The 24,946-nt window shown below is 60.7% G+C and overlaps 8 protein-coding genes across 8 annotated transcripts; 2 read left to right on the top strand and 6 right to left on the bottom strand.

Annotated features, from left to right (window-relative positions):
- Positions 1-636: 636 nt before the first annotated feature.
- Positions 637-3,609, bottom strand: VTJ83DRAFT_3000 (uncharacterized protein; the record flags this gene model as incomplete). The annotated part of the gene is made up of 10 exons (XM_071009334.1): positions 637-939; positions 996-1,417; positions 1,483-1,534; positions 1,599-1,751; positions 1,810-1,903; positions 1,958-1,965; positions 2,073-2,125; positions 2,190-2,502; positions 2,918-2,943; positions 3,606-3,609. 10 exons carry the CDS (start codon positions 3,607-3,609, stop codon positions 637-639), a joined length of 1,428 nt encoding a protein of 475 aa, XP_070866881.1.
- A 3,040-nt stretch (positions 3,610-6,649) lies between these two features.
- On the top strand, positions 6,650-7,642 carry VTJ83DRAFT_2999 (uncharacterized protein; the record flags this gene model as incomplete). Its single annotated transcript, XM_071009330.1, has 2 exons — positions 6,650-7,228; positions 7,310-7,642. The coding sequence occupies 2 exons, from the start codon at positions 6,650-6,652 to the stop codon at positions 7,640-7,642; spliced, it is 912 nt and encodes a 303-aa protein (XP_070866880.1).
- A 401-nt stretch (positions 7,643-8,043) lies between these two features.
- On the bottom strand, positions 8,044-11,784 carry VTJ83DRAFT_2998 (uncharacterized protein; the record flags this gene model as incomplete). The annotated part of the gene is made up of 4 exons (XM_071009329.1): positions 8,044-8,083; positions 8,148-8,248; positions 8,340-11,591; positions 11,656-11,784. 4 exons carry the CDS (start codon positions 11,782-11,784, stop codon positions 8,044-8,046), a joined length of 3,522 nt encoding a protein of 1,173 aa, XP_070866879.1.
- Positions 11,785-12,297: 513 nt separating this feature from the next.
- On the top strand, positions 12,298-14,291 carry VTJ83DRAFT_2997 (uncharacterized protein; the record flags this gene model as incomplete). Its single annotated transcript, XM_071009328.1, has 2 exons — positions 12,298-12,529; positions 12,592-14,291. The coding sequence occupies 2 exons, from the start codon at positions 12,298-12,300 to the stop codon at positions 14,289-14,291; spliced, it is 1,932 nt and encodes a 643-aa protein (XP_070866878.1).
- A 257-nt stretch (positions 14,292-14,548) lies between these two features.
- On the bottom strand, positions 14,549-16,294 carry VTJ83DRAFT_2996 (uncharacterized protein; the record flags this gene model as incomplete). Its single annotated transcript, XM_071009327.1, has 1 exon — positions 14,549-16,294. The coding sequence occupies one exon, from the start codon at positions 16,292-16,294 to the stop codon at positions 14,549-14,551; it is 1,746 nt and encodes a 581-aa protein (XP_070866877.1).
- Positions 16,295-19,189: 2,895 nt separating this feature from the next.
- On the bottom strand, positions 19,190-20,714 carry VTJ83DRAFT_2995 (uncharacterized protein; the record flags this gene model as incomplete). The annotated part of the gene is made up of 5 exons (XM_071009326.1): positions 19,190-19,321; positions 19,434-19,577; positions 19,649-20,275; positions 20,407-20,565; positions 20,643-20,714. The coding sequence occupies 5 exons, from the start codon at positions 20,712-20,714 to the stop codon at positions 19,190-19,192; spliced, it is 1,134 nt and encodes a 377-aa protein (XP_070866876.1).
- Positions 20,715-21,299: 585 nt separating this feature from the next.
- VTJ83DRAFT_2994 (uncharacterized protein) lies at positions 21,300-23,173 on the bottom strand (the record flags this gene model as incomplete). Its single annotated transcript, XM_071009325.1, has 3 exons — positions 21,300-21,606; positions 21,689-22,919; positions 22,984-23,173. 3 exons carry the CDS (start codon positions 23,171-23,173, stop codon positions 21,300-21,302), a joined length of 1,728 nt encoding a protein of 575 aa, XP_070866875.1.
- A 1,034-nt stretch (positions 23,174-24,207) lies between these two features.
- Positions 24,208-24,844, bottom strand: VTJ83DRAFT_2993 (uncharacterized protein; the record flags this gene model as incomplete). Its single annotated transcript, XM_071009324.1, has 2 exons — positions 24,208-24,622; positions 24,708-24,844. 2 exons carry the CDS (start codon positions 24,842-24,844, stop codon positions 24,208-24,210), a joined length of 552 nt encoding a protein of 183 aa, XP_070866874.1.
- Positions 24,845-24,946: the final 102 nt, after the last annotated feature.

Here is a 24,946-nt window from a genome sequence, read left to right as displayed (position 1 = left end):
ACGATGCCATTACCAACCACTAGCCACTGCTACCCGACGGCCCATCCATCGACGACCGCCACCGCCCTGACGACGGAGGAGAGAACCAGGTGCTTATTCGACAATACAACATTCTAGGGTGTGCCTGAACAGCCCCTTCCACAGTTTCCATCCTTTTCCCCCGTGTCGTTTTGCGGCCCCAGAAGAAATGAGCGCCGAACCGAGTTCCCCTGCCCAACAACCCAGAAACATCCCAGGCAAACTTTTCCGAAATTGAGAAATCGTGAGTGTTGCCGAGTGTGTCGAGAATCGAAGGCGCCTCAAAAGGCGGCCCTTTATAACCCGTGGACCGAGAGCATCCCCATCCTCCTCGAGATACCGCAACCCGCCAGCGCCAGGCTTTTTGTTTCGGCCTCTTCCCAACTCAAGGGCATGCTGCCGGGGAGAGTGACGTAGATAGGAAAGGAAAAAGTTGATAAAAAGCAGGACAAGACAAAGGAGACACAAAAACAACGAGTACGGATGAAATCCAGGCTGTGTTGCCGAGATCGAGAAATGATTGGTCGTGAACGGCGGATATCCTCGCGTGGGCGAGCCGGATCGAGACCGCCCGTATCGCTCCTTGAATCAGAGCGTCGTCATTTCGGCTGTCGACGCTCACATGATCTGGTCCTGGGTGAGACCGCCATGGGGATCGGTGTCCATGGAATCGCCGGCGACGGGACCGCCGGGACCGGGCTGGGTAAGATACTTGACGAAGCTCAGGTTGAGAGGACGGCCGCCGTACTGATAGCCCTGGAACTTGGCAATGGCGGTCTCGGCCGTGTCGGCGTTGTCGAAACGGACCACACCCGTGCCGCGAGAGCGGCCGCTGGGCTCGTACTGGATCTCAGCCTGCTCAACCTTGCCAATAGTAGTGAAGAGCTCGACCAAGTCCTCGTTGCTCGTGGACCACGGAAGCTACGCGGAATCAGCAACGGCTCAACCGCGGGGAGAGAGACACGAGTGTGACTTACGTTGCGGACGTAGATGGTGTCGCACTTCTCGTGACCGGCGGTCGCGCCATCCGTGAACGGGTTGGGAGGCACCGACTGGTGGGGGGCATCGTACGGGCCAGGGCCACCAAATCCGCCGCGACCATAGCCGCCGGCGAAGCCGCCGCGGCCGCCACCAAAGCCACCACGGCCACCGCCGAAGCCGCCGCGACCATAGCCGCCGGCGAAGCCGCCGCGGCCAAAGCCGCCAACGCCCATGTTCGGGGCGCCGGCGAAGCGGTCCTCGCGAACCTCGAGCGTGCGACCCTGCCAGTCGTAGCCGTTGAACTGCTGGATGGCGTTGCGAGCATCCTCTGGGGACTCGAAAACCACGATGCCGGATCCCTTGGGTCTGCCGTCAGGGCCCAGATGGACGTCGGCGCGAATCACGCCGCCGACGCGAGCTGCAAAAACAGCGTTAGCGGGGCTGTTATGCACGGCGCGAATGGTTCGTTCTAAAAAGACCTACCAGCCTGGCGGAAGAGGTCCTTGAGATCCTGCCAGCCCACGGTGAAAGGAAGCTATTCAAACTGTCAACAGACCCGTCCGTGATGGGGATAGGGGGGAGGGGGAGCGGTAACCAACGTTGGCGACGTAGATCTGACGGCCGGGAGCGCCCATGGCCGGGCCAGCGAAGCCACCGCCGTATCCGGGAGCACCACCCATGCCACCGGGGTAGCCACCACCACCACGAGGGACGCCGCCCGGAGGACCAAACCGAGGCTCGGCCTCGCGATCCTGTCTGATGTCAACCAAAGGCGTTCATAATGTCGAAAGGGCGGTCGACGCGTCTCACCTCGCGGACATAGATGAGCCTGCCCATCAGGTTCTGGTTGCTGAGTGTCGCAACAGCATTCTGAGCCTGTTCCCTAGTGGCATATTCCACAATACTGGAAAGGGTCAGCAGGCCGCTAAGACATTGGCGGGGGTGGACGTGAACTTACCCGCATCCCTAAAATTCGCCGTGGACGACAACCCGAACCCGTCAATCCAACAATCCATCAAGAACCAAGAGCAGGAAACCACAAAAAGAACCAGCCATCACTCATAGGCGCCCACCTTCGACATTCCATTGGGAAGCAGCAGCACATCGGCGTAGAGAACCTCTCCAGCTGACAGCGACGAAAAAAAGTCAGCACACAGAAACCGCATCTTGTCCACCGCCCAGAAACGCACCCTGCCGCATAAAGTCCTTCAGGTGGTGCCACTTGACGTCGTAGGACAGGTTGCCGACGTAGACACGGCGGTCCTGCTGCGATGTCTCGCGAATGTTGTTCATGGTGACGGGTCGGTGTTGTTCGAAGGGTTGAGGTTGAACGGGGGCGGCGTTGTATCCTGAACCTGTTCCTCCAGCAGCTTGGCCTTGACCAGTCATGGGAGAGCGACTTCTTCTCCGAGGTTGACTCCGCGACCGATCGCGGGGTGAATACGATCGACGGTTGTTGGGGCTTCGTGAGCGACCTCGGCGAGGGGAACGCGACCTCTCACGCTGTCGCTGGTCAGCAGGTGGTTGCGTCATATAAATGGCGATACGATTGCACGCAACAACGTAAAGAAAGAAGGAGAGGGGAAAAAAGAGAGAGAGAGAGAGGGGAGGGGAAATGGCGTGGTCGTCGACGGTCGCGATGCGCAGCTTGGTTCGATGGACCAACTGACGTCCTACGACAGCTCAAGAACCAAGCTCGCAGCGGCGGGGACCCGATCCACAATGTCGAGGGGCGAGGTGGATACCGATGCGATTGGCCCCGGCGGACGACGCAGCTAGTCCAGCACGGCCCACATGGGCCAGAGAGGTCCGCGGGGAGAAGGAAGTCGATAAATCGCGAAAAGACCGCCCAACGTTGGAAATGACGCCGTGACGGGAAGGCAGGATGGCAAAACGTGCGAAAGAAAAGCGTGCTTACCGAGCGATAATTGTCTCCCGAATCGGCTGTCGAGGGGAAAGCGTTAGAAACAATCGCGAGTTCGAAAGGTCGAGGGAAAAAAAAAGAAAAATCGGTTAAAGGCCGATGGCAGTGTCAGGTGGAGGAGGAAGGTGGGAAAGAGGTGGTTGAAGAGTGGCAATTTGAGGGGATCTGTGAGGGACCTGACGGGAGGTAACACCTTGGGGGGTTGCTGCAGCGGGGGGAAGAAATGTTGAACGAATCCGAGAGTGGATCAGGATAGGCAACACATGCAGGGCAGGAAGGCTGAGGGGAAGGGGTGTGCGTGCGTGCGTGTGTGCGTGTGTGCCTGTCTGGCTGTGTGTGTAGAAGGTACTGCCCGCACATGAAAAGATCTGAGAAGCGCAGGGAGCACTGCAGCCGCGCGCGGCTCCCCGGAGCGAGGCTTGGGGAGGAAAAAAAATCGAACTGTCCTGACTGCCAGCTCGATAGGCTTGCGTGTGTGTGCCTGTGTGTTGTATTCCACCAACCAACAGCCAGGTTTCAGGCCTGAGGATACGAGCAGCAGAAGAAGCAGCGCGTCACGGACACGGGAATGAATCGTCGTGACAACTACTGCTTCTGGAGATGGAGAACCTCTTTGGCCGGCTCGACCGTGAAGGATTCTGGGCTTGGAGAGAGCTCTAGTTTTTGTGTATGAAGGACTTACCCATGGTTTTCTGATGAGGGGGGTCGATGTCTTGTGCGCCTGGCAACAAATCGACAGGTCGACAGAGGGAAAAGGTCGGCTAAGTGTCCGAGACTGGATCCTGGATGGGCAGGCGTCGGCCTCTCTGCAGGTGCTCCGGGTTTGGATGTTGGTCGGGTTTGTCGAGCGGTGGGGGATGAATGGCAAAACCAAGGACCGTCCGCAACCGCCGCGCAACGCAGAACGGAGCCAAGCAGCGCGGGTTGGGGGGATGGCTCCAGGGGTGAGCTGAGCTGGAATCACGGTCAGCCTCGGCCAGGATGGACAGATTGGATGTCCAAAGGTCGCAGCAGCCTATGTAAGAACTGGAGGGCTGACGGGCGTTGCTGCAAAAGACCAAGACGGCGCAGTGGACCCGGGATGGCCTGTTCGAGCGGCGCGGTGCCTTGAGGATTGGGTAAAGAGAGGGAGGCACGGGTGCACGAACCTGAACTGGACGGGCTTGAAGAGGGGGGGGGGGGGGGGGGGGGAAAGGGAGGAATTGTCGGCACCCAAAATCCGGGCGTGCTCCGGCTGTCTGACCACCGAAAGAGGGGCGAAGCGACACCAATCGAGCCAGCCCAGTTGAGCAATTGGGACCAGGGCTGGATAAGGCAGACGAGAGGCGCGCGTCGGGTGACGGTGGGACGGATGGAGGCCAACAGAGCAGCGCACACGGGCAGCACCACCGCTTCAGGATGTCCGGTTCGGCCGGGGAGGTCTTGGCGGGGGGTTGGAAGCCCAAATGGGTTACGGATTCCAAAGATCAAGAGTTCCCAAGACGGGGGAGGTTGTGGGAGGTTGGTGTGGGAAGCACACTGGAAACAGAGGCTGACGGATCGGGGGAGCTCCTTGTTGCAGTGGGCAAAACCCGAGCAGAACTGACGGAGGGAACCGCCCAGGGGCATGAGCCAGGAGTTTGATGGGAAACGGAACCCCTGGGCCAGGAACGGACAGCCGCGTGGAGCCTTGGGGATCCACCACTGGCCTTGGAGCCAGGCGGGTCCTGTCCGTCTCTCCCGTCTCGGTCCAGCGCCAAGCTGGGATCCTGCTGCACCCCATCATCGCGTTCGCATCGCGAAGAAGGGATCTAGACCTGGCCTTTGAGAGAATCAGATGCCAGGCTGCGAGCTGCATTTCTTTTGCCGGAGCGTACGTTGGCCTCCAAGAAGAGAAGGAGTCCCTCGAAGGACTCGAATATCAGAGTTCAGACTGCTTCTCGGCCTTTTCTCCATGTTTCAGCCTTGACCGGCGCCCATCAACCACTCCAACCGCGAAACGACACTCAGGGCAGCGTCACGGCTGATGATGCGGGAATGACGCCGCACTCGGCCAAGACAGATCGATGTTACGTCCAAGGCAGCCTCAAGCCAAGCGCTGGGATTGTTCCTTGGTTTCCAAAGGCCAGAAACTGTTCAAGCTTGATTTCACGACCCAGAAAACCACGCCAGATGGGCAATCCATCAACGCTGGTCTTCAGCCTACGCCGGGGCGATGGGCTTTCGTCGAGGATCTGTCCTGTCTCAGCCACCCAGAACGGTAGCACAGCAGTAGTTATGCAAAGCCCGGCCAAGCACGCAGTTCCTCCAATCAAGCCGCTATGGTGGGACTTGCGCTTCTACTGTGCTATATTATTACTGTGTAGTTTCTTCGGCCGCCGCAGTGTAACGAGGTGGACCCCTACATACGCAGCGAGGTAGGTTGTGGGGGTGGGCGTCGCTCGCAGGATGGAGCTGCTGTGTTTCTGGTCGCTGGCCGTGCGTGCAGGACTGGACCTGATCATGAAAAAGGAAGCGTAAGAGCCCCTCCCACCTCTTGCCGGGCGCCTCGCTCCCAACTAGCATGGCATGGTCTTCCTGCGGTCATTGTATCGAATGAGAAGCGAAAGTGAAGAAAATCCGGACGCCAGCCGAGCCATCATCTCATGAGGAGTGGCTAGGTCCTGCTGTCGATATTGAGGCTTGACCAACCACAAGAGCGTAGGCAAACCGGTGAATGCAAGGTAGAATGGGCGATACAACGGCATATGCAACGAAGTGGATGGGTTCCCTGACCCGGAAAAAGCTCGCTCTTGCGAGGGCGGGCCGCCTCGGCAGCAGGCATGTATCGACCGTTGGCAGCAGGCGGGCCATGTTCCGTGCGGAGTCTGCTGTGTATGGTCAGGTAGGCAGGAAGAGCAACTGGACAAAATTCCGCGCACCCACGTGAGGTCATCCTCTCAGTAGAGGCTGGACCTCAGTACGTACTGTGTATGACCAGAAAGGCATGAAAAGCCAAGAGGATCGATGGTATGGGGCACAGAACTTCACTTCATGGCCTCCCAGGCCTCCTACGGCGGGATATGTTCAGAATATGGATGCATGATCCCACGGGGGCTGGCAAACCCCACGCCCGCAATTTTATGCCTCTGCATGCAGCGTCCATCACGCGGCCAAAGCGGCGTCTTGGGCGGCGTTCCGGGTCCTGGTTCGCAAGTCGGGCTCTCCGCGTCTTGCTTCGACGCCTGACTGATGCCCTTTGTTGAATCCCGCACCGCCGCCGCCGGTCTCCAATCGGTAAGGTAGCGGCATCTGAAAAGCCTGTCGGAGGGTTCTGGTCGTGGAGGCTTCGGACGTTGGAACCAGATCGTAACCCTGCGGAGCCTGGGATTCCTCTGACTCGTTCGGCGCTCTGAATTGAGAAGAGCACTATCATAACTATAGTACACGATAGGTTCGAGGAGAGGGATGAACAGCATGAGAGAAAAATGAGTGGATGCGGGCGCTCCCGCTGCCCTGACCCAATCGAGCTTAGATCCGGAGGGTGGGGCAGGTTTTGTCGATCATCGGCCGAGCCTCAAACCCGGACACGGCCTCGGCCTTGATCAAACCACCGACGACGAGCAAAAGGGAAAAAAAAGGCAAAGCCACAAACAGCAGCCCAGGTTAGCCTCGATCAAGCTCCGAGAGACACCAATTGGCCTCATACAGTGTAAACGGCGAAAGGACCGAGAAAACACCCTCCAAAAAAGCCACACAACCGTCAACATGTCCTCCCCGGCAATCCCCCGCCCGGCCAGCGTTGCCGCGATGCGGCGGATCCTCCGGCCGGCCCGTCTCCCCCAACGGCCTGTCACGGCAACCCCCGAGAGCTGCCGGAGCGTCTGCTCAGGCGCCGCCGCGACCCGGCCCGGAGCCCTGAACGCCTCCTCCCTCCGCTCCCCGCCGAGCCGAGCGCGCATCCCCCGACCGCACCTCCAGCCCGCCGCCCGCAGCTACCACTCCCACGACCACCCCCCGCCCCCGGGGCCCTTTACCCCCGCCGAGTCGGCTCTCCTTTCCGCCGCCTACAAGCGCGTGCCCGAGCACGGCTTCACGCAGGAGGCCCTCGCGCTCGGCGCCCGCGACGCCGGCCTGCTCGAGATCAGCCCCGCCGTGTTCCCCGGGGACGGGGTGTTTGCGCTGATCCGCTGGCATCTGTACACCCAGCGGACTGCGCTCGCAGACACGGTGGACGAGGTAGCCGCGGGGACGCCGGCCGGCCCGGCCGGCGTCGCTGAGAGGGTAGAGCGCCTCACGTGGGAAAGGTTGAGGGCGAACGAGGCCATCGTGGGGAGATGGCAGGAGGTGGGTTCTCTCGCTCTGTTTCATGCACCCGCGTGAACTCTCGCTGACCAACGTTTGACTCCCCCCCCCCCCCAACGACAGGCTCTCGCCATCATGGCCCAACCCTCCCACATCCCGGCTTCCCTTGGCGAACTCGCTCAGCTTGCCGACGACATCCTCTACCTCGCAGGCGACGTGTCCGTCGACCCCTCATGGTACACCAAGCGGGCGTCGCTGTCCGCCATCTACGCTGCGGCCGAGCTGTTTCAGACAACAGACACGTCTCCAGGGTTCCGCGAGACACGTGCGTTCCTCCAACGACGGCTCGCCGAGGCTGCGCAGGCGGGTGCTGCCGTGCGATCGGTGGGTCAGTGGGCCGGGTTCACGGCGGGGGCGGTGGTGAATGTGCTGAGGAGTAAAGGGCTGAGGATATAAAGGTCTTGGATTTGTAACACTATCTGCTACTTCCCTCGCTCTCTCTCTCTGTTGTGCGTGTAATGTAGATACAGCGTGTTGAGTACAAACGCAATTTCGCCAGGCAAGGTCTATTGCGACACACTTGTTCATTGTATCCAAATGACCGACAGACCACCTCCCCCCACAAACCAGCTAGCTATCCGCACAAGAAACTCAGGCCCACAAATACATGTATACCTATATCAAACCTGACAATAAGCTCCCAAACAGACCGGTCCGCTCCCCTCCCCCCTTTCCAACGCCGAAAGCCTCCGACCACAAAACCCTCATGACTAGAAGCGGCATACAGGATATCGTCAACACAATAAGCAAACAGAAGAAGGAATGCTTGAATCAGGCATGACCTCATGAAGCAAGCGCTAGTGATCAGCCAGTGTCCTTTGGCGAGGATCGGTAAGACTAGAGAGAACAACGTCAGCAACCACAGCCCTTCGCTGCTAGGACCTATCTCCTCGGAACATACCGAATAATCTTGACATCTCTGCCTAACGATGTGCGGCCCTCGATGGCGTTGGGTGTGATAAAGATATACTGCCGATTGACGGACCGGCGAGCGGCGGTGATCTGAATACGAATCCCAGGTCGTCAGCGCAAGCCTTCCTCCACACCAACAAGCAGAAAAAAAAAAAAAAAAGAAAGGGTCAGTCAAACTCACCAGCATGTTCGTGCTGATCGCCCGGTTCACGTTATCCATAAACACATCAAACTCATCCAGGCATCGTAGCGGCGAGCCCATGGCCTCCCAGATGGCCAGGAGCAGGCAGATCGACGCAAAACTCTTCTCGCCGCCCGAGAGCGTCTTGGTGCTGCGGCCCGCGGCGCGCTTCTCGGTGCGGTCCGGCTCGACCACCAGGTCGAGCGACTTGGCCTCGTGGTCGAGCAGCAGCTTGCCGCGGAACCCGCGCTCGCTGAGGAGGTAGATGAAGTTGGCGCGGGACTGGGACGAGATGTAGCGCTGGAACTTGCGCCATTTCTCGAGGCGGAAGGTCAGCGCTTCGCGCATCCGGCGGTTGATGGCCTTGGTGTCTTCGAGCTCGGCGGCGGCCCTCTTGTACTCCTCGGTGGCTTTGGCGAGGATGGCGTAGATCTCCTGCTCGTTTCCGCCCGCCTTGTTCTTGATGCGCTCGATGAGCGCACAGATGTCTTCGTACTGCTTCTCGAGGGTCTCGTAGCTGACGCCTTCCGGAGGGTGGACGCGCTCTTCGCACCCGTTCTGCAGCGCAACGACAGACGCTATCCTCTCCTGGGCTCTCAGCTCCTGCCTCTTCACCTTCTCCTCGTAGCGCCTCTTGGCCTCGGCGAGCTCCGCTTGCTTCGCGACCGTGTTGTTCTTCTCGGCAACGGTCAACGCACGCACGCCGCTGGCGCTGGTTTTCTTTTCTTCGTACTTTTTGTACCGCGCCTCCAGGTCCTTCAGCATCACGCTCAGCTCGTCAACCTTGCTCTTGGCCTCGGCCACCTCGGCGGCCTTCTCTTCCTTCCTCAAGGACAGCTCGCCGAACTGGGTGCCGAGATGTTCCCTCTGGCTCTCCACCTCCGCGAGGCGCTCCTGGTAGTTCCGAAGGCGATCATCAGAGCCCTCGAACTTGTCGAGGTCCTCTTCGCACTTGTCCTGCGCTTTCTGCGCCTCCCGGAGCCGGCCTTCGAGCCTCTTGCGATCCTTGTCGAGCTGCTCCACAGCAGCGCGACAGCGCTGATAGTCTTGCTGGCGGCGACGATGTTCGGCCTCGACCTGTTGGAACTCGGCCCGGATGTGCTGCAACGACTCCTTGCGGATGGCGACCTGGGTCTCGGCGGGCGTCTTCATCCGCGGCTTCTGGTGCAGATTGGGTCGGACGGGAGTCGTCGATATGTTCTTGCCCAGACGGAGGCCTTCACCGCGCTTCCCGTCGTGGAATGCCAAGCAAGCCTCCACGTTTCGCGGCGGCGCGTCCTCGAACATGATCTGCTGGGCTCTGACGCGGTCCGGCACCAGAATCACCTGTTCGATCCCGTGGTTGATGATGAGCTGGTCCCGGACGATCTGGCTATCGATTTCGAGGGCCCGCAGGATGGTGTCGTACTCCGGGTCGGGCTCTTTCCCCGTGAGGTTGAGCGAGTGCGAGCTGCGGATGATGATCGGCGAGTTGCGGATGTTCAGCTGCTGCATCATGTCGTGCAGGATCTTTTCGTCCCGCTTGCTGGCAACGATGAAGGCGTTGAGGTTCTTGCCGAACGTCTGCTCCAGGATGGCGGACCACTCGGGCTTGAGAAGCCGGACGTGTCTGCCGAGCGGGCCGATCGGCTTGGTCTCGAAGCGCGCATCGGTGGCGATCATCTTGACGAGCTGCGGGATGTTTCTCTCGTACGCGCTCCAGACATCGCCCTGACCTCTTTCGAGGTCCCTGATGGCGTTCTCGATGTTGCTCATCTCCTGGCGCTTCCCCTTGAGGGTGGCATCGGTCTCGGCAAGCGCCTGCTGCGCCGCTTCTTCGTTGGCCTTGAGCTCCGGCATCCGGCCCTTGTTCTCCTGAATGGCGTTCTCCAGGCTCTTCACGGCGTCCTTGGCCTCCTCCAGCCTCCGCAGCGCTGCGGCGTGCTCCGGGCCGGTGGTCGCAGCGAGGCGCTCCTCTTCCTTTGCGATTCTCTGCTTCAGGTCTTTGCGCTCCCTTTCTTGGTCCCGCAGGGCCTCGTGAGCCGACCGTTCCTGTCTTAAGAGCTCCTGATGTTCTTGGTAGCGCTTGGCGTACACCTCGTTGGCCATGTCCAGCTCCTTGCCAAGCTCTTTTTGATCCTCCTGGACGCGTTCCATGCCTTCTTGGGCCTTTTCGATCTTCTCCTCGAGCGCTCCGATCTGACGGCTCTGCTCCTCCAGGGTATGCTGCGCCTGGGCCAGGGCGATCTCGACCTGTTGAAGGGCCTCTGCCCTCTTGCGCACCTCATCCTCTTCCATTTCCACCTGCTTCCAAAGAATCTGGAGCCGCAACGTGCCGCCCTTTTCGCGGAGCGCCTGAGCTCCCTCGAGTTCTTTTGCCCGGCGTTGAGCCTTGTCCAGCTGGGCCCGGGTGTACTTGACGTACTCCTCCTGGTCGGGAACCTTGGCCACCATCTGCTCGAGGTTTTCAGCGATCAGGCGGTAGTCGTTATCCAGCTGCTGAAGCTGGACGCCCTCGATGAAAAATTTGTACTTTTGCGCCTTCGTGGACGCGTTCAGAAACTGGCGGGCATTGTCTTGGGAGAGGATGTTCAAGGGGTTGTCCACCTGGAGGGCGTAGTACTCAACAAGCTCGTCGACCTCTTGCTTCTTGGTCGAGATGACTTCGCCTTGTGCCGACTTGACCTTGAACCCGCTGGCGCCTGACTTGGTGAAAGAGCGCTCCACGATCACCGAGTCGCCGAAAATGTCGTGCTTGTAGGCATCCTGACCCCTGTTCTTGATCTTGACGGTGAGGATGGCGCGCTCGCAGCCCTCCTTGACGAAGCTCTTCAGGCTGCCTCCGCGGTTGGTCGAGCTGGCTTTTCCTCCAAGGCAGAGGGTAATGGCGGTAAGGATGGCGCTCTTGCCGCTGCCGTTCTCGCCGACGATGAAGTTGAGCAAAGGGCCGAGCTCGCAGTGCAGACGGACGTGGCACATGAAGTTGACGCAGGTGACGCTCTCGATGATGCCGTTCTCGGCTATGGCGTTCTCGCCCATCAGGCCGGTGCGGGCCCGGAGCCGCTGGGTTGCCCGCTGGTCGTCGACCACCTCGTGGCGAAGGTGTTCGAAGTTATTGTCTCGCATCAGCTCATATTGGGATTTCGGGGGCGTTTTGGGCGTTGGCCGGGCTGCTTCGCCGTCGTCGGCTTCATCGTCGGAGGGCGTGTAATCTCGCTCGGTGCCGTCTTCCCCCCTAACGTCGACGGCGTCGGAAAGGCGGACTCGCTTCCGCTGTCCATGCTGTAAGCACCTAGAACGGCACCTCTGGGGTGCTTGGGGCAAGGTCCTTGCTTACCTTCTCCGTTCGCAGGGTTGAGCTGGAGCTCTGGGCCTCCACCACGTCGGCGTCGTCATTGACATCGTCGCGGGGACCGCGTTTCCTGGAGGAGCGGCCGGTCAGGCCGTCGGACGTCCTCCCGGGCATTGTCAAGACCTGGCGGCTACAAAGACACCTGATCACAAAGAAGCCGACAGAAAATGGTGTCTATAAAAATAAACAGAAACTCGAAGAGGCCAAGAAACACGTGCGTCGCGTCTCGATGGGGGGCCTCTTAGAAAGATCGCGTCGTCTTTGTAAACGACGTCAACCAATGCGCGTTTGACATGGTCGCGCTAAATTACAGCGGGGGCCTAGTTCTGCAGGTGCCTGCTGTCCGTTCAGGGAACCCCCACCGTTGCAAAGGGCCCCGCAGTTATCGATAGCGGGAGACGGTCCTACTGCATCCCTGCCGTTCGTCTCAGCACCTCACCAAACAAAAACATACTAACTTGGAAGTACAGTGAAATAGAACGAGGCTTTGGGGCTACCTATGACCCGAGAAGCTCGAGGTGGTTGAAGACGACTGATGATTCTTGTTTCTAGCCCGTATCTCCCTCCAGGTGTTCGTTGAGCATTCCCGTAGGCCAGCACTGAACCCCCCCCTTGGGATACCACATCATGGACACGGCGAATGAGCCCCGTCCAGGGGATGACGACTTTGACGGGTTCCGCATGAGGCTCCCCGAGGACTGCGTCGAGTACATGCTCTTTGTCATTGGGGACAAGTCAGACAGCAGCCTGCCCAGTCTGGAAACCATCCGGAAAGCCGCGGATCACAAGCTGGCCGAGATCGCCCCAGACTATATCTGGCAGAAGGACCCCTTCAAGCTCGACACCAAGGTCCAGAAGGGTGTGTTGGCTTAACTGCCCCTGAGTCGAATGAGAAAGATGCTGACCAACACCCTCGCTCAGGCCTGGGCCTCCCCTTTCTTTATGGTGCCACCCACTACGGCGACAACGTCGAGGACGAGTGGCTCATCGTCTACCTCCTCCGCGAGCTCACCAAGTCCTTCTCCAACCTCTGGGTCCGCGTCTCCGACAGCGACGGCGAGTTTCTTCTCATTGAGGCTGCCAAGGTCGCTCCCAAGTGGCTCACCCCAGAGAACGACGCCAACCGCGTCTGGATCCACGACGGCAAGCTCCTCGTCATCCCCCTCGACGGCTCGGATACCGCCACCACCACTTCCTCCAAATCGCTCACTCTTCCCCAAGCCGTCAACACCATCCGAACCACCCCTCCCTCTTCCCTTGTCCACTCCCCCCTCGTCGAAGCCGAGGCCTTCTACCGCCTCGAAAAGTACCCGGGCCACATCGCCACGTTCTTCCACCACGCCCGGGTCACCATCCCGCGCAAGCTCGCCTACGTTCTGCATTCCCGTCCCCACGCCGTCGCCCCTGCGACGGAAGCCTTCTATCTACGCGACCCCAAGTCCCTCAAGCCTCTCCTCTCCCCGTCCTCGTCCTCCACTTTGACGTTCCCGCCGGCCGACCTCGTCACCATCAGCGTCCGCTTCACCAAGACGCTCTACGCCCAGCTCAAGTCGCAACGCTTCTCCCCGCCGCCGGTCGCGTGGAGGGAGGTGATGCGCAAGGCGGAGGGGGAGGCCGGGGCGGCTGAGCCCGGTGCCGCCCCCGCCGACGCCACAACGGCCGCCGCAAAGGCACTGGCCCGGCTCGACCTGGGCATGAAGCTCACCACGGGCTTTGAGCTCCTCGTCAGGCAGGCGAGCGACCAGGGCAGCGCCAGCCGGCTCGTGCGCGAGGTGGCGCTGCTGTTGGAGGACCTGGCCGAGGATGGAGGCGACGCGGCCCTGCCGTCCGACGCCGAGATTGCCCGGTGGGAGGGAATGGACAGGGAGGACGATGACTCGTGGATGGATATCGACTTTGCGGATCTCGAAAAGGAGCTGGCGGGGAATGGCAGCCGCGGAACCGGGGGGTTTGGCGACGCCGCGGCCCAGGCGGACCTGCGCAAGATCGTGTCTCGCTTCGAGGCGTTTTTGAACGACGAGTCGGCGGGGATCGATGGAGCCGAGATCGACGAGATGGATCGCGACAATGATAGCGACGAGGACGAAGAGGACGAGAGCGATGACGAGGACGAGGACAAGGAGGTGAGCTTTGACGAGGAGCAGTTTGCGAGGATGATGCGGGAGATGATGGGCCTGCCGGCGGAAAAGGAAGACGTAAAGGGCAAGAAGAAGGCGGCGGCGTCGACAGAAGTAGGCGAGGAGGAGGATGAAGAGGATGAAGACGAGGAGATCCGTAAGATGATGGAGCAGATGGAGTCTGAGCTGAAGGGGCTGGGTGCGCTAGAGCTCGACCGCACGCCCAAGGTCGTCGGCACCTCGGCGATCAAAGACAAAGGCGAAGGGCAATCAAAGGGGGAGAGAGCCGTGGCAAGGAACCACGCTGACGATGAGGAAGAAGACGAGGATGGCAGCGAGGACAGCGACGGCTCGGTCGACATCGACTACAACCTCGCCAAGAACCTACTGGAGAGCTTCAAGACCCAAGCGGGCATGGCCGGTCCTGCCAGCAACCTGCTGGGGCTGATGGGCATGAAGCTGCCACGGGACGAGGGCAACCCAGATGAGGAGCAGAGAACATGAACGCCATGCCGACGGCGCTGGCAATCTTGACAGGAAGACCGTATATTATATATATATATATATATATCATGCTGATCCTTCGCGTTCTAATGACTCCGTCGTCTCATACAAGTGGTATACCCCCAAAATCATGCGCCCAACGCCCATCCCGGACCCCCTCAAAAAATCGCTTAACATACATAGCACCCACTCCCATAACCATTCCCCTTCCTTTCTTCCGCCGACGCAGCCTGGCCGTTACAGTACATAGGGAACCATCACTCCTCATCCCCTCGAATCCTCTTCGCAGGGCTCATCTCTCCCTCCGGCCGCTGTCTCACCCCCCTCTTCCCCGTCGCCCCGCTCCCCCCAACGATCCCAATCACGGCCCCGACATCATCCGGCACCTCCGCCAGCCGATCGAGCACTGCGTTCAACTTCCTCCTCGCCTCCAGCTCGGGCCCGCTCACCCTTCCACCACCGCCGCCGCCGCCGCTACCCCCTACGCCCCCGGCCCATCGCCCCTCTTGCTGCCGCGGGGGCTGTCCGATTTGGGACCACCGCGGGCGGTAGAACTCGCGCACGATGCGCGCCACGGCGTGGTAGACCTGGTAGAGGAGGATGCGGACGTAGGCGGTGGAGGGCGATTCGATGGTGCCGCCTTCGGGGAGGGGGTAAGGGAGATTGGCGGCGTTGGTGCCGCTTGGGTCGGATGCCTTGGCGCCGCTGAGGCCGGCGATGAAGGCTGCGGAAGGAGGAGGGAGATGAGGATCGCTAAAGACGGTGGCGAGGAGAGGGTCGCCGAAGACGGCGCGACTCCAGTCGCGGAGGCCTGCGACGCGTGGTGGCTCGGGTTGTTGCTGTTTTTGTAGAGATTCGGTCGCAGCGTCCTTGTCGACACCCTTCTCTTTCTCCTTTTTTTCTTCCTCCTCTGCCTCCTCCTCCTCCTCCTCCTCCTCCTCCTCTTTTTCCTTTTGTTTTCCATGTATCCCGTTCCCGTTCCCGTTCTTTACCTCTGCTGACATCTCCTCCACAGCCTCCTTATTTCCACTCCCTCCTTGGCTTTCCTCCCTGGTATCATCAATAAGCACATTCCCATCCTCCGCCCCGTCCACAATCACCAACTTTGGCGTTGTAATCTCGTCCAACATGTACCCAAGCCGCCTAACATGCCTCCGAATCGTCGCATACGACATGACCACGGCCATGTCCTCGCCGTCGCGCAGCACGCCTTCAAGCATGGAATGGAACGCCACGGCCCATGACGCCGCGCCGCCTGTGGCCGATAGCCCGCCTTCGACAAGGACTCTGGGGAGACGTGGCGGCGGCGGCGGCGGCGGCGGCGGCCGTTGTGCGGTAGGTTGCGTCCCTGGTGCTGCTGATGCTGATATCCTTCCCTCCGGAGATGCTCGGCGAGATGGTGTGGCGGTAGGGGCTCCGATGATGGTGGCCAGCGGTCCGAAGCGGCCCGTCGGGGAGGTGAGGGTGGCTAAGCTGCGAAAGAGCTGGCCCACCTGTCGGTCGATGGTCTCGCGGGCGGCGGGGGTGGGCGGTGTAGGAAGGAGAGAGAGCGGGGTGCCGCGGACTGGTGCGTACACAGCGGAGGGCGAGAGTTGGCACGTGGCAGCGGGGATGTAGTGGAGGAGGGTCGGAAGCAGCGCCGGCAAGGACTCGGCGGTTATGGGAGCGTCTGGGGAGGGTGGTGAGGGCGAGCCTGGCTCTTGGTCCTCTCTCGGAGGGGTAGGAGCGCGCTGCTTGGTAAGAGTGTCCCGGATCCACCGCACCGTCGACGCCTCGGATTCGAGCAGGTCCTGCTCAGACCTTTGGGGCCTCAAGAAGGATACGGCGGGCAGAGCGAGGTGGAGCGTTTGGCCGGTGGAAAGACGCAGCTCGAAGAGCCTTTGCTGGCGGGTCGACGGGAGAAGCTTGAGCGTCTGTCGGTCGATGGAGGCGCCCGGAGGAAGCGCCGGGCCGAGCTGGGCCGCTAGGGCCTCATCTGAGACCTCGGAGAGGGGTCGGCACATGGCGAACGGCCGTGCCGGTTCTCCCTCGCCTGGGCTGGTCCAAAGAGTCGGTCAGAAACGCTGTCTGACCTTGAGGAGAACACTGGTGACAATGGCGCCGTGGGCCTCGCGTATCAATATATGCCGAGCATCGAGTAAGTGGCCAAGCGAACGTAATGGCCTGCAGGGTCCCGTGCAAGCCGGGCGGCTTAGCAACGGTATGGGTTAAAACAAGCGATCTCCAGGAGCTCGGGGACGAAGCCGAGAAGGCCAGGCCGTGCCTCTGCATGTGGCAGCAGCAGCACGCAGGTAGCGTCGAAAGGGGGGCCCTGGTATGCATGCGGTAACGTACCGTTACCGCTCGGAGAGAATCGCTCGTCAAGGGATCAGGCAATCCGAGCGGACGAGCTGGCTCCTCGTAGGATATATCAACAGGCGAGATCAACGCGGACGGACATGACGGCATCCTCCGGCGTCAGAGATCGATACGGTATGGTACACCCACCGGCAGCAGCATAACGCCCGGGCTGATGGATGTTTCCGATGCCGTTCGTTGAGCACAGGCTCAGTCAGAGCGCGGGTTGGCCGCCGAAGACCAGGTTTCTTTGCATCAAGGACAGCGGTGGTGGAGAAACAATGAGTCCGGCGTTGCCGTGGTGGTTTCCGAGATGGATCCGACCTCGACGAAAGCGTCGTTTGTGTGCGTGGACAACAGGAGGGACGATCAACGGGGAGCGTCTTCCCGCTGCTCGCTTCCACAGGCCATACCAGCAAAGACAAGATTACAGAATGGAGAGAGCATGCCCTACATCTGACGGCAACCTTTTTTCTTTGCCAAGAGGAGGTTTCCTGGAGTCGTGGGCGTGACGGACGAATCGCGGGCGCCGTGTAGCGAGAAAAGAGGCAGATCAACATGGACATGTGTGATTTTGACATCTCAGGGGTGTCTGCGCTAAACATTGGTTTAACCTGGGGGGCCGGCCTTTCGCTGGTCCCAGCATGGGGGTGGAAAGGGAATGTCCATCAGCCGCGACCAGAACAAATAGGAGGACACAGCGAGCGAGCGCCACCCCCCCCCCCCCCCCCCTTCCGTCGAACTCCCGATGCCAGTTGTGAGACGCGAGTGTGGTTCTGTGGCATCCATGTGTTGTGATAGGGAGGGAGTGGGGATCATGGACGCCGATCTGGGAAATGGGCCCTGTTCCCTGAACCATTCCCCCCCAACCTGCGGCCGCCGCGACCTTTCTCGGAATTAGCATCGGGGACTTGAGAACCAGGCCGCAGGCTTGGCCCTCGATCAACCTGTGCGGCGGAATACCGCCGTTCGGTACCACGGGCCCTCTTTTACATATGTACATACTATACGCAGTACATCCACTACTAGCCTACCTACACTACCGTACGCACCCCAGCAAGTAAGGCCCCGCATCCACGTCCCGTCCGCACTTGGACTTTTGTTTTTGCGAGATGTCGTCTCCTTTGGGATCATGGAATGGCAGGCTTGAACCCATCTGGTCCATTCTGTCCGCCCACTCCATCCAGCCTCTTCTCCCATGGTATCGAATCAGGAAGGTCAGGGAAGATCAAGAATCCTCGGTCGGCACGGTTAATTCCTGGGCAGATCTTGAACCCAGCCCGCTGCAAAGCAAACCCCCCCCCTCCCCAAGGCGGTCAGGCTGGGATGGGCAATGGCAAGCGAGAGAGAGCAACAGAGGGCGGCGCCTCAAGCCCGACAGCCCCGATGACCTGCTTGGTGTGGGTTGTGCTTGTAAAGTGTAACGTTAACCTGGTGTATGACGCCAGCGGATGATTCCGGTCTTGTTTTATCCGCCGGAAACCGTTCGCACTCGGCCAGCGATCCGAGAAGGAGGGATGTTGTTGTAACGTTATGCTGGCCCCCAAAGGTGGGTGGCATCGACGACGTTTTGGGGTGACTTTCTCGAACCCAGCGAGGTTCCCAGGTCCCCGCCCCGGACACCAAAGAAACGCAGGCACAAGCGAATCGGGCTCTTTGTGATTGGGCAGGCCTAGGCGAAACCCCGGAAACTGGAGGGTACTGTGTAGCTCGAGTGGGGGGTGGGGGCGCTTGTCCATTTCGGGCTTGAACAGTCGAGCAGAACGCGGGAACGGGAGTGCGCCGGCAGTCTTGGGCTTCCGTTTTGGCTGCAACTTTGCTGCGCTGCACTTTGCGCTTGCATATCATGATCCCCGATGCAAGCGCCGTGTCGCCGTCACCAACGCACCTCAGCCAGTTTCAAGAACCCTCCTTGGAGAGGGCACCCAGCATAACCAAGACGATTTCCTCATCTCGCTGCCCTTCGCGCAAGGCATTGCCGTCATTGGGTGCCTGAACGCTTCATTCGCAAGCCGAATCATGCGCATGCCCGCCAAAAGGCCCTGGATGGACGTGTGCGGACACAAAGCATGCAACTATCGTAGTCGCTCGCTCGCCAAATTCGCGGCTGATCGCCGACCCAGACTCCCGCCGCACGACGGGTCCCGCAGCTCTGGAACCTCGGCCCCGCAAGCTTCGGCTTCGACGAACCGGGAATCGCTCTGCCTCTGACACACGGGCCAGCTCGTCAAAAATATCTGAAATAGGGCTTAGCGTCGGCCCTTGCAGAACGCTTGCATTCTGGTGCATGGTTTTTCCAACGTCGAGCGAGAATATCATGCGCGGTGGCATCGATAACGCAAAACGCAACGCAAAAAAAAAAACCCAAAAAACCACATGCGAATCCAATCACGAAAGGCCAGGCCAGGCCAGGGCCGGGTATGTACATACATACTGTAGGTGGTGGTTTTGCGGATTTTCCCATGGCCATACCATCTCGTGTGGCACGATACCTTTAGCGTACTGCGGCTGTTCGCGCTGCAGCCCCGTGTGCGTGTCTGTTCCGCTCCAGCGCTTGCGCTTCATGCTTTCTCTGTCTCGCCCGTGGTCCCCGACGTAGCAGCACCTTTCCTCCCCTGGCCGTAGAGCTCCGTGAGATTGTACCGCTTGAGATCCTCCCAGTCGCCATCGACGACGCTCATGCCGCAGACGTTCTGCCAAGAACGGCAATATTAGCCGGGAAGCTCCAGAGCAGGTTTGGGGACGGGGATTGGGGGGGGCGGGGGCTTGGACTAGGGCTTGAAGCTCCGCCGTTGGGCGGCTTACCTGGTGGATGTCGACCAGTATCACCTTGTCAGGGGACCCGAGGTTGACCTTGTGGCGGTCCTCGTTGATGAGCCCGGCGATCGTGTTGATGACCACGTCTCGCTTCAGAGTGCTGTGGTTGCGGATGGTCGGGCGGATCGCAAACTAAGCAAAGGTGCCGTCAGCATCTCCGTCTCATCACGAGAGCGCAACCAAGCCGGGAGAGGGGAACCCACCGTAGACGGCTTCTTCTCTTCCGGCGCAGCATCCGCCGCCGCCGTCGTCGCATCCCCGTTCCCCTCACCGGCCTCCACCCCAGCCTGACCCTCCCCACTCCCCTCTCGTCCCTCCTCCGGCCCCTTCTCCGCCGCGCCACCGTCACCGCCACCACCAGCAGAAGCGCCCGTTTTCAAATCGAACCATGGCCCCAACACCTCCCTCGCAACCTCCCCCAGCCCCGCCTCCGTCGCTCGGCCCATGACGCTGACCGGCGTGAGCCGGTTCACGTACCGGCACCGCATCAAGCCGGGGATCTCGTCGCAGCGGCGCGCGTCCTCGCAGATCCGCCGCACAAACGCCACGGGGTCGATGGGGGCGTGCGTCTTGACAAAGAGGAGGCAGTCCACGTTCATTTTCAGCGGGGTCAGGCGGTTGGGGTCTTTCGAGGAGGAGGACGACGACGATCCGGTAGCTGCGGAGCTGGGTTTGGATGTGAGCGCGGCCACCTCGGCGCGGATGGCCGCTTCGAGGTCGTCTGCGCCGCCGCCTCCGAGAGCGTCGCCGTCGTCATCCTTCCCCTCGCCGCCGCCGCCGCCGGGCGCGGGGTCGTGAACGGACTTGATGCCGTACATCTTCTCCGCGTACTACCGCCGCAAAGCAACAAGATAAGTAAGCCTGCCGCGCCTCGCTCTTGCTACGCTCGCAACGCCTGGTGACGGGGAGGAGGGCGGGTTTGCCCACGGAGAAAGACAAAGGGAACAAACAGGCAACGAACCTCGGAGAAGAGCACCTCGATCTCTCTCGCTGCCTTTCCCTCCTGGTGCCGGGCGCACGTCACCCAGATGCCCGTGTCTCCCGGCTGGAGGTTGGCGTCTTGATGCAGCTGCATCTTGGCCAGCTGGTGCGGCGTCTTCCATTTGCCGGCGTTGCCCGTCTGCGAGGGGGGGGATCCGTTGTCAGCGTCGGTCCAACGAGGTCATGATGGGCGTAGACGCAATGTCCGGAGCCTGCCTTCTTCTTCTTGGCCCGCTGCTGGTCTTTCCCGGCGGTTGGGGCATCTTTCCGCTTGCCGTTCTCTGTCATGGTGGAGAGCTGATACCGGGTGGTTTGAGAAGGACCGGTAAGATGAGTGTCAATGGCTCCCCGGTCGTTGAAACAGCCGTTTGGAAACTTGCAAATCACGTAGCTCTCCTTTACCCAGCCAATTGGCCTCGGAGGTTTCTGTTGTGGAGTATTGCGTGAGCAATACGTGGTGGTGATGGGCTATCCGGTGTGAATGAGTAATGCGTCTCGATGAGCTCGGGGGGCGTATTTTCAGGATACCAGTGTGGAGTCACGTGCACTCTCCGTTGTGTTTTCGACCCCTTACTTTACACACACACACACACACACACACACAACAACCAGGGACAACAGCGTCGATAACAAGCGAAAACCATTACATGATTCCGATGAACCATGAAATGGCGTTCATCAGAATATCATTACAATATCTTGCCGAGGGTGCAATCTAGTCTCGGCCTATTGGAACATACCAAACCCAGCCAGCAGCCCGCATCCGCGTCACTATACTCGTAGTATCACGATCCGTTTTTGTATCGTCCTTGGCCATCCGACGTATAAAAAACACAACCTCACCACCTTCACTCACCTTCGCCTCGTCTTCCATCAATCTTCCATTTTTGCATTGTTCTTGGCCCCAATCTCCACCGTGAGCTTGAGCGCCCTCGGCGCGTCCTCTTTAGGGATCCACACCTCGACGAACTGCAAGCCCGAAGCCTCGTTGAACTGCTTGTCGCTCAGGAGGGCGTCGAGCTCGTCCTTGGTCTTGATGACAAACTTGCGGACCGTCTCGTCGGTCCCGCCAAACACGGTGGGCACGTCAACGTACTTCCAGCGCACAATGTCGTTGTACTCGGCGTCCATGCCGTGGATGTAGCGCTCGATGGTAAAGCCTTCGTTGTAGATGAGGAAGCTGGAGCGCGCGGGTGTCAGCAGAGACGTTCTCTCTTCTTTTTCTTTTGATGGACAGGAGGACGCCGTCCGCAACAACGTACATGGTCACCTTCAGCTTGTGCCTCACCATGGTCGTCACCTCCTGGCAGCTCAGCTGGAACGAGCCGTCGCCGACGAACAAAATCGTCCGCCGGTCCTCGCCGGCGTCCCTGGCGGCCAGCGCCGCGCCCTGCGCCGCGCCGACCGACCACCCGATGCTCCCCCACAGGATCTGCGTCACGCCCGTGACCCCGCGGGGGAACTTGGTTTCCCAGATGCCAAAGTTGGACGTGCCCGTCTCCGTCGCCACGATGTCGTTCTCCCGCAGGAACTCGCCGATCCTCGGCCAGAACCACGCCTGCGTCACCGTGGGCGACGGGTCCCGGCGCTTCTGCGCCTCGTTGGCCACGTGGATCGACGGCCGGCGGGCCAGGCGGGCCACCTCGACGCGCTCGACCAGCTTGCGCAGCACGCCGCGCATGGCCACGCCGGGGTACTCCGAGTAGCGCACCTTGCAGTGGTCCGAGTGGAAGTCGATCGTGTTGAGCTGCGACGTGCGGTACGTGAAGCCGGTCGTGTTGAAGTCGCCCTTGAGCGCGCCGATGCTGAGCACCAGGTCCGAGGCCTCGAACCGGGCGGCGACGTCGGGGTGCGAGCCCGTGCCGGCGTACACGCCCGAGTAGGTGGCGTGGCCTTCGTTGATGGCGCCCTTGCCCATGGGCGTGACGAACACGGGCAGGCGCGTCTTCTCGACCAGGTCGTGCACCTCGGGCAGCACGCGGTGGCGGACGGCGCAGGCGTCGACGAGGATGATGGGGTTGCTGGCGGCGTGGAGGGCCCTGAGCATCACGTCGACGACGTAGTCCTCGCGCTCGCCGTCGTTGGGCGGCTCGCTCAGGTCGATGGGCGTCTCGAGCCGCTTGCCCTCCACCTTGCGCTTCACCATGTCGGTCGGCAGCATGAGGTAGACGGGCCGGCTGCGGATCCAGCACTCGCGCAGGGCATTGTCGATCTGGAAGGGTATCTCGGAGGGCTTGTTCAGCCGGGCCGTGTCGCACGAGATCTGGGTGCTCATGTTGGCAAAGACGTTGAAGTCGCCGTTGCCGAGCGTGTGGTGCAGCAGCATGCCGCTGCGCTGCGAGACGGTGGACGGGCAGCCCACGATGTGCACCACGGGGACGTGCTCCGCGTAGGCGCCGGCGATGCCGTTGATGGCGGAGAGCTCACCCACGCCGAACGTCGTGACGAGGGCCGAGATGGTCTTGATGCGGGCGTAGCCGTCGGCGGCGTAGGCTGTGTGCAAACGGTGCTTGTAAGTACGAACGCGGCCTCGTCGGGGAGCAAGGTTTGAGCGTACCGGCATTGAGCTCGTTCACGCTGCCAACCCAGCGGAGGCCGGCCTTGGGGAGGTAGTCCAGAGCCACCAGGTTGTAGTCACCGGGCAGTCCATGGACGGAGCGAACGCCGATCTCGTAGAGCCGTCGGAAGAGGTACTCGGCGACGTCGACGGGCTTTTCCAGGCCCTCCTCTCTGATATTCTTTGACATTGTGGCGATCGATTGGACAGAGGGCTTGCTATGCGTGGTGTGTATTGTGAGGCGTGGTATCGTGAGCAAGATTGGTGGTGCATGGGGCAGCTTGTGATCGACATCAACCATCCCCTGGGGGAGGGGGGAGCACTGAGCATCATATATTCTACGAGTATACCGACTAACCCTACCTTATCGAAGCAGCTCGGGCTTCATCCTCGCTCTCCTGACCTCCCCGTCCTTTCCTCACTCTCTCCTGACCTACCGGATACCTTATGATTCTAGATCGTCCCGCGGTGGGGAAAGGTAGCTCGACGTCCAGTCGGTGACGTAGCTTGGGTCCCGCCGGCACTGCCGGCCGCCATACCTCCTTCCTACGTAAGGTACCTTCGGCAAGGTACGTAGTAGGTAGCTACCAGATCTATGAGAGCGATCGACCTCGAGGTGTGGCGATTGCCCACTGGCAAAATAGGCTTCTTCAACATAAGCTACGCTCGGGGGGGAAAGGCCGGTCCTGCAGGTGTACCGCAGTAGGCCACCGGAGCCTGTCATGCAAGACGATGAGTCTGGAGCAGCCCGCTGGCACGCGCGGTGATGTCATCAGCCGGGCGCAAAAACGCCCGTCACCCATCGGTTCCGGCATCATCGGCAAAACCTGAGCGATGCCGATAGCAAGCGTGCTCAGCTCCGATGGAGGGAACATCGTCCGATGGTTGCGTTTGAAGAGACGTTGCCAAAAGAGCACAACAGAATCAAGGCTGCGGTGTACGCAGGAAGCCTGGCTCCATACTGCACGATCCGGCCCGGAGGCTGTGCGTCTTTGATTTCTCGTCTTGGACGAATCAGTCCAAAATTCCAAGAGGAGGTGGTTCGCTGCCTGAAGGCCCCCCCAACCCATGTCGACATGATCGACCCATAGCAAACCATACCAAACGCCGTCTAACCCGTCCGGACATCGCCGCTGTTATACACAACACAAACGCACGCCATGTCCTCGTGTGCTCTGGTATATCCCATGGTTCAACAGCCGTCGCCCCGACCCCTCCCGCGCCTCAATCACACCTCCCGTCCTTCCACCCCGTTCTCCACCTCTCCTCCCACTTGGAACAGTCAAACGTCGGCTTCCCCAGCTTCCTGTTCACCTCATTGTGCGCCTCGCATAACCAGTTCCCAAACTCATCCCTGCTCCTCGTCCTGACCTCTTGTTTCCGTAGATACGCCTGGAAATCTTCGGCGCAGACCCAGCACGGGTAGAGCTTGGAGAAGAGGTGCATGAAGCTCTTGAGGTCGGCCTGCTCCTTGGGGGTGGGGGTGGGGGGGTAGGTTGCGGCGATGGAGTGGAGGAGCGTCCAGGTGCTGCGGCCGAGCTGTTCCACGTCGGGCGGGCAGTCTTTGGGGGGAGCGGAGGCCTTGAGGGCGGATTTGGTTTGGGTGGCCCAGGAGGCGAAGGAAGTGCATGTGCGGCAGCTGCTCGGAGGAGAAGAAGCGGTTAGCATGGGGCTGCCGGCGATGCGGCATGCCTGCGGCATGCTCGGACACGCAGCTGACTTACGGTTTCCCGTCCTTGCCGAGGACGACGCCCTTGGGGAACTTCTTGGGAGGCTCCGTCCCAGTCCCCGCAGCGGCGGCGCTGTCCGCGGCGGGATCGCCGGCCGGCGCCGGCTTCGGTTCTGTGCTGTCGGCTGCCATGATGTGGAGGCTGTTCCGGGCTTGTTGGTGGTTTGCGTAGTAGCAACCGAGCGAGCGTGCTGGGTCTCCGGGACGGCCGATCCAAGAAAGCCGCCGATGTTT

The sequence above is a fragment of the Remersonia thermophila genome, chromosome 3 (genome assembly GCF_042764415.1).
Source record: "Remersonia thermophila strain ATCC 22073 chromosome 3, whole genome shotgun sequence".
NCBI classification, from domain to species: Eukaryota; Fungi; Ascomycota; class Sordariomycetes; order Sordariales; family Chaetomiaceae; genus Remersonia; species Remersonia thermophila.
This window is presented reverse-complemented; position numbering and strand designations above follow the sequence as displayed.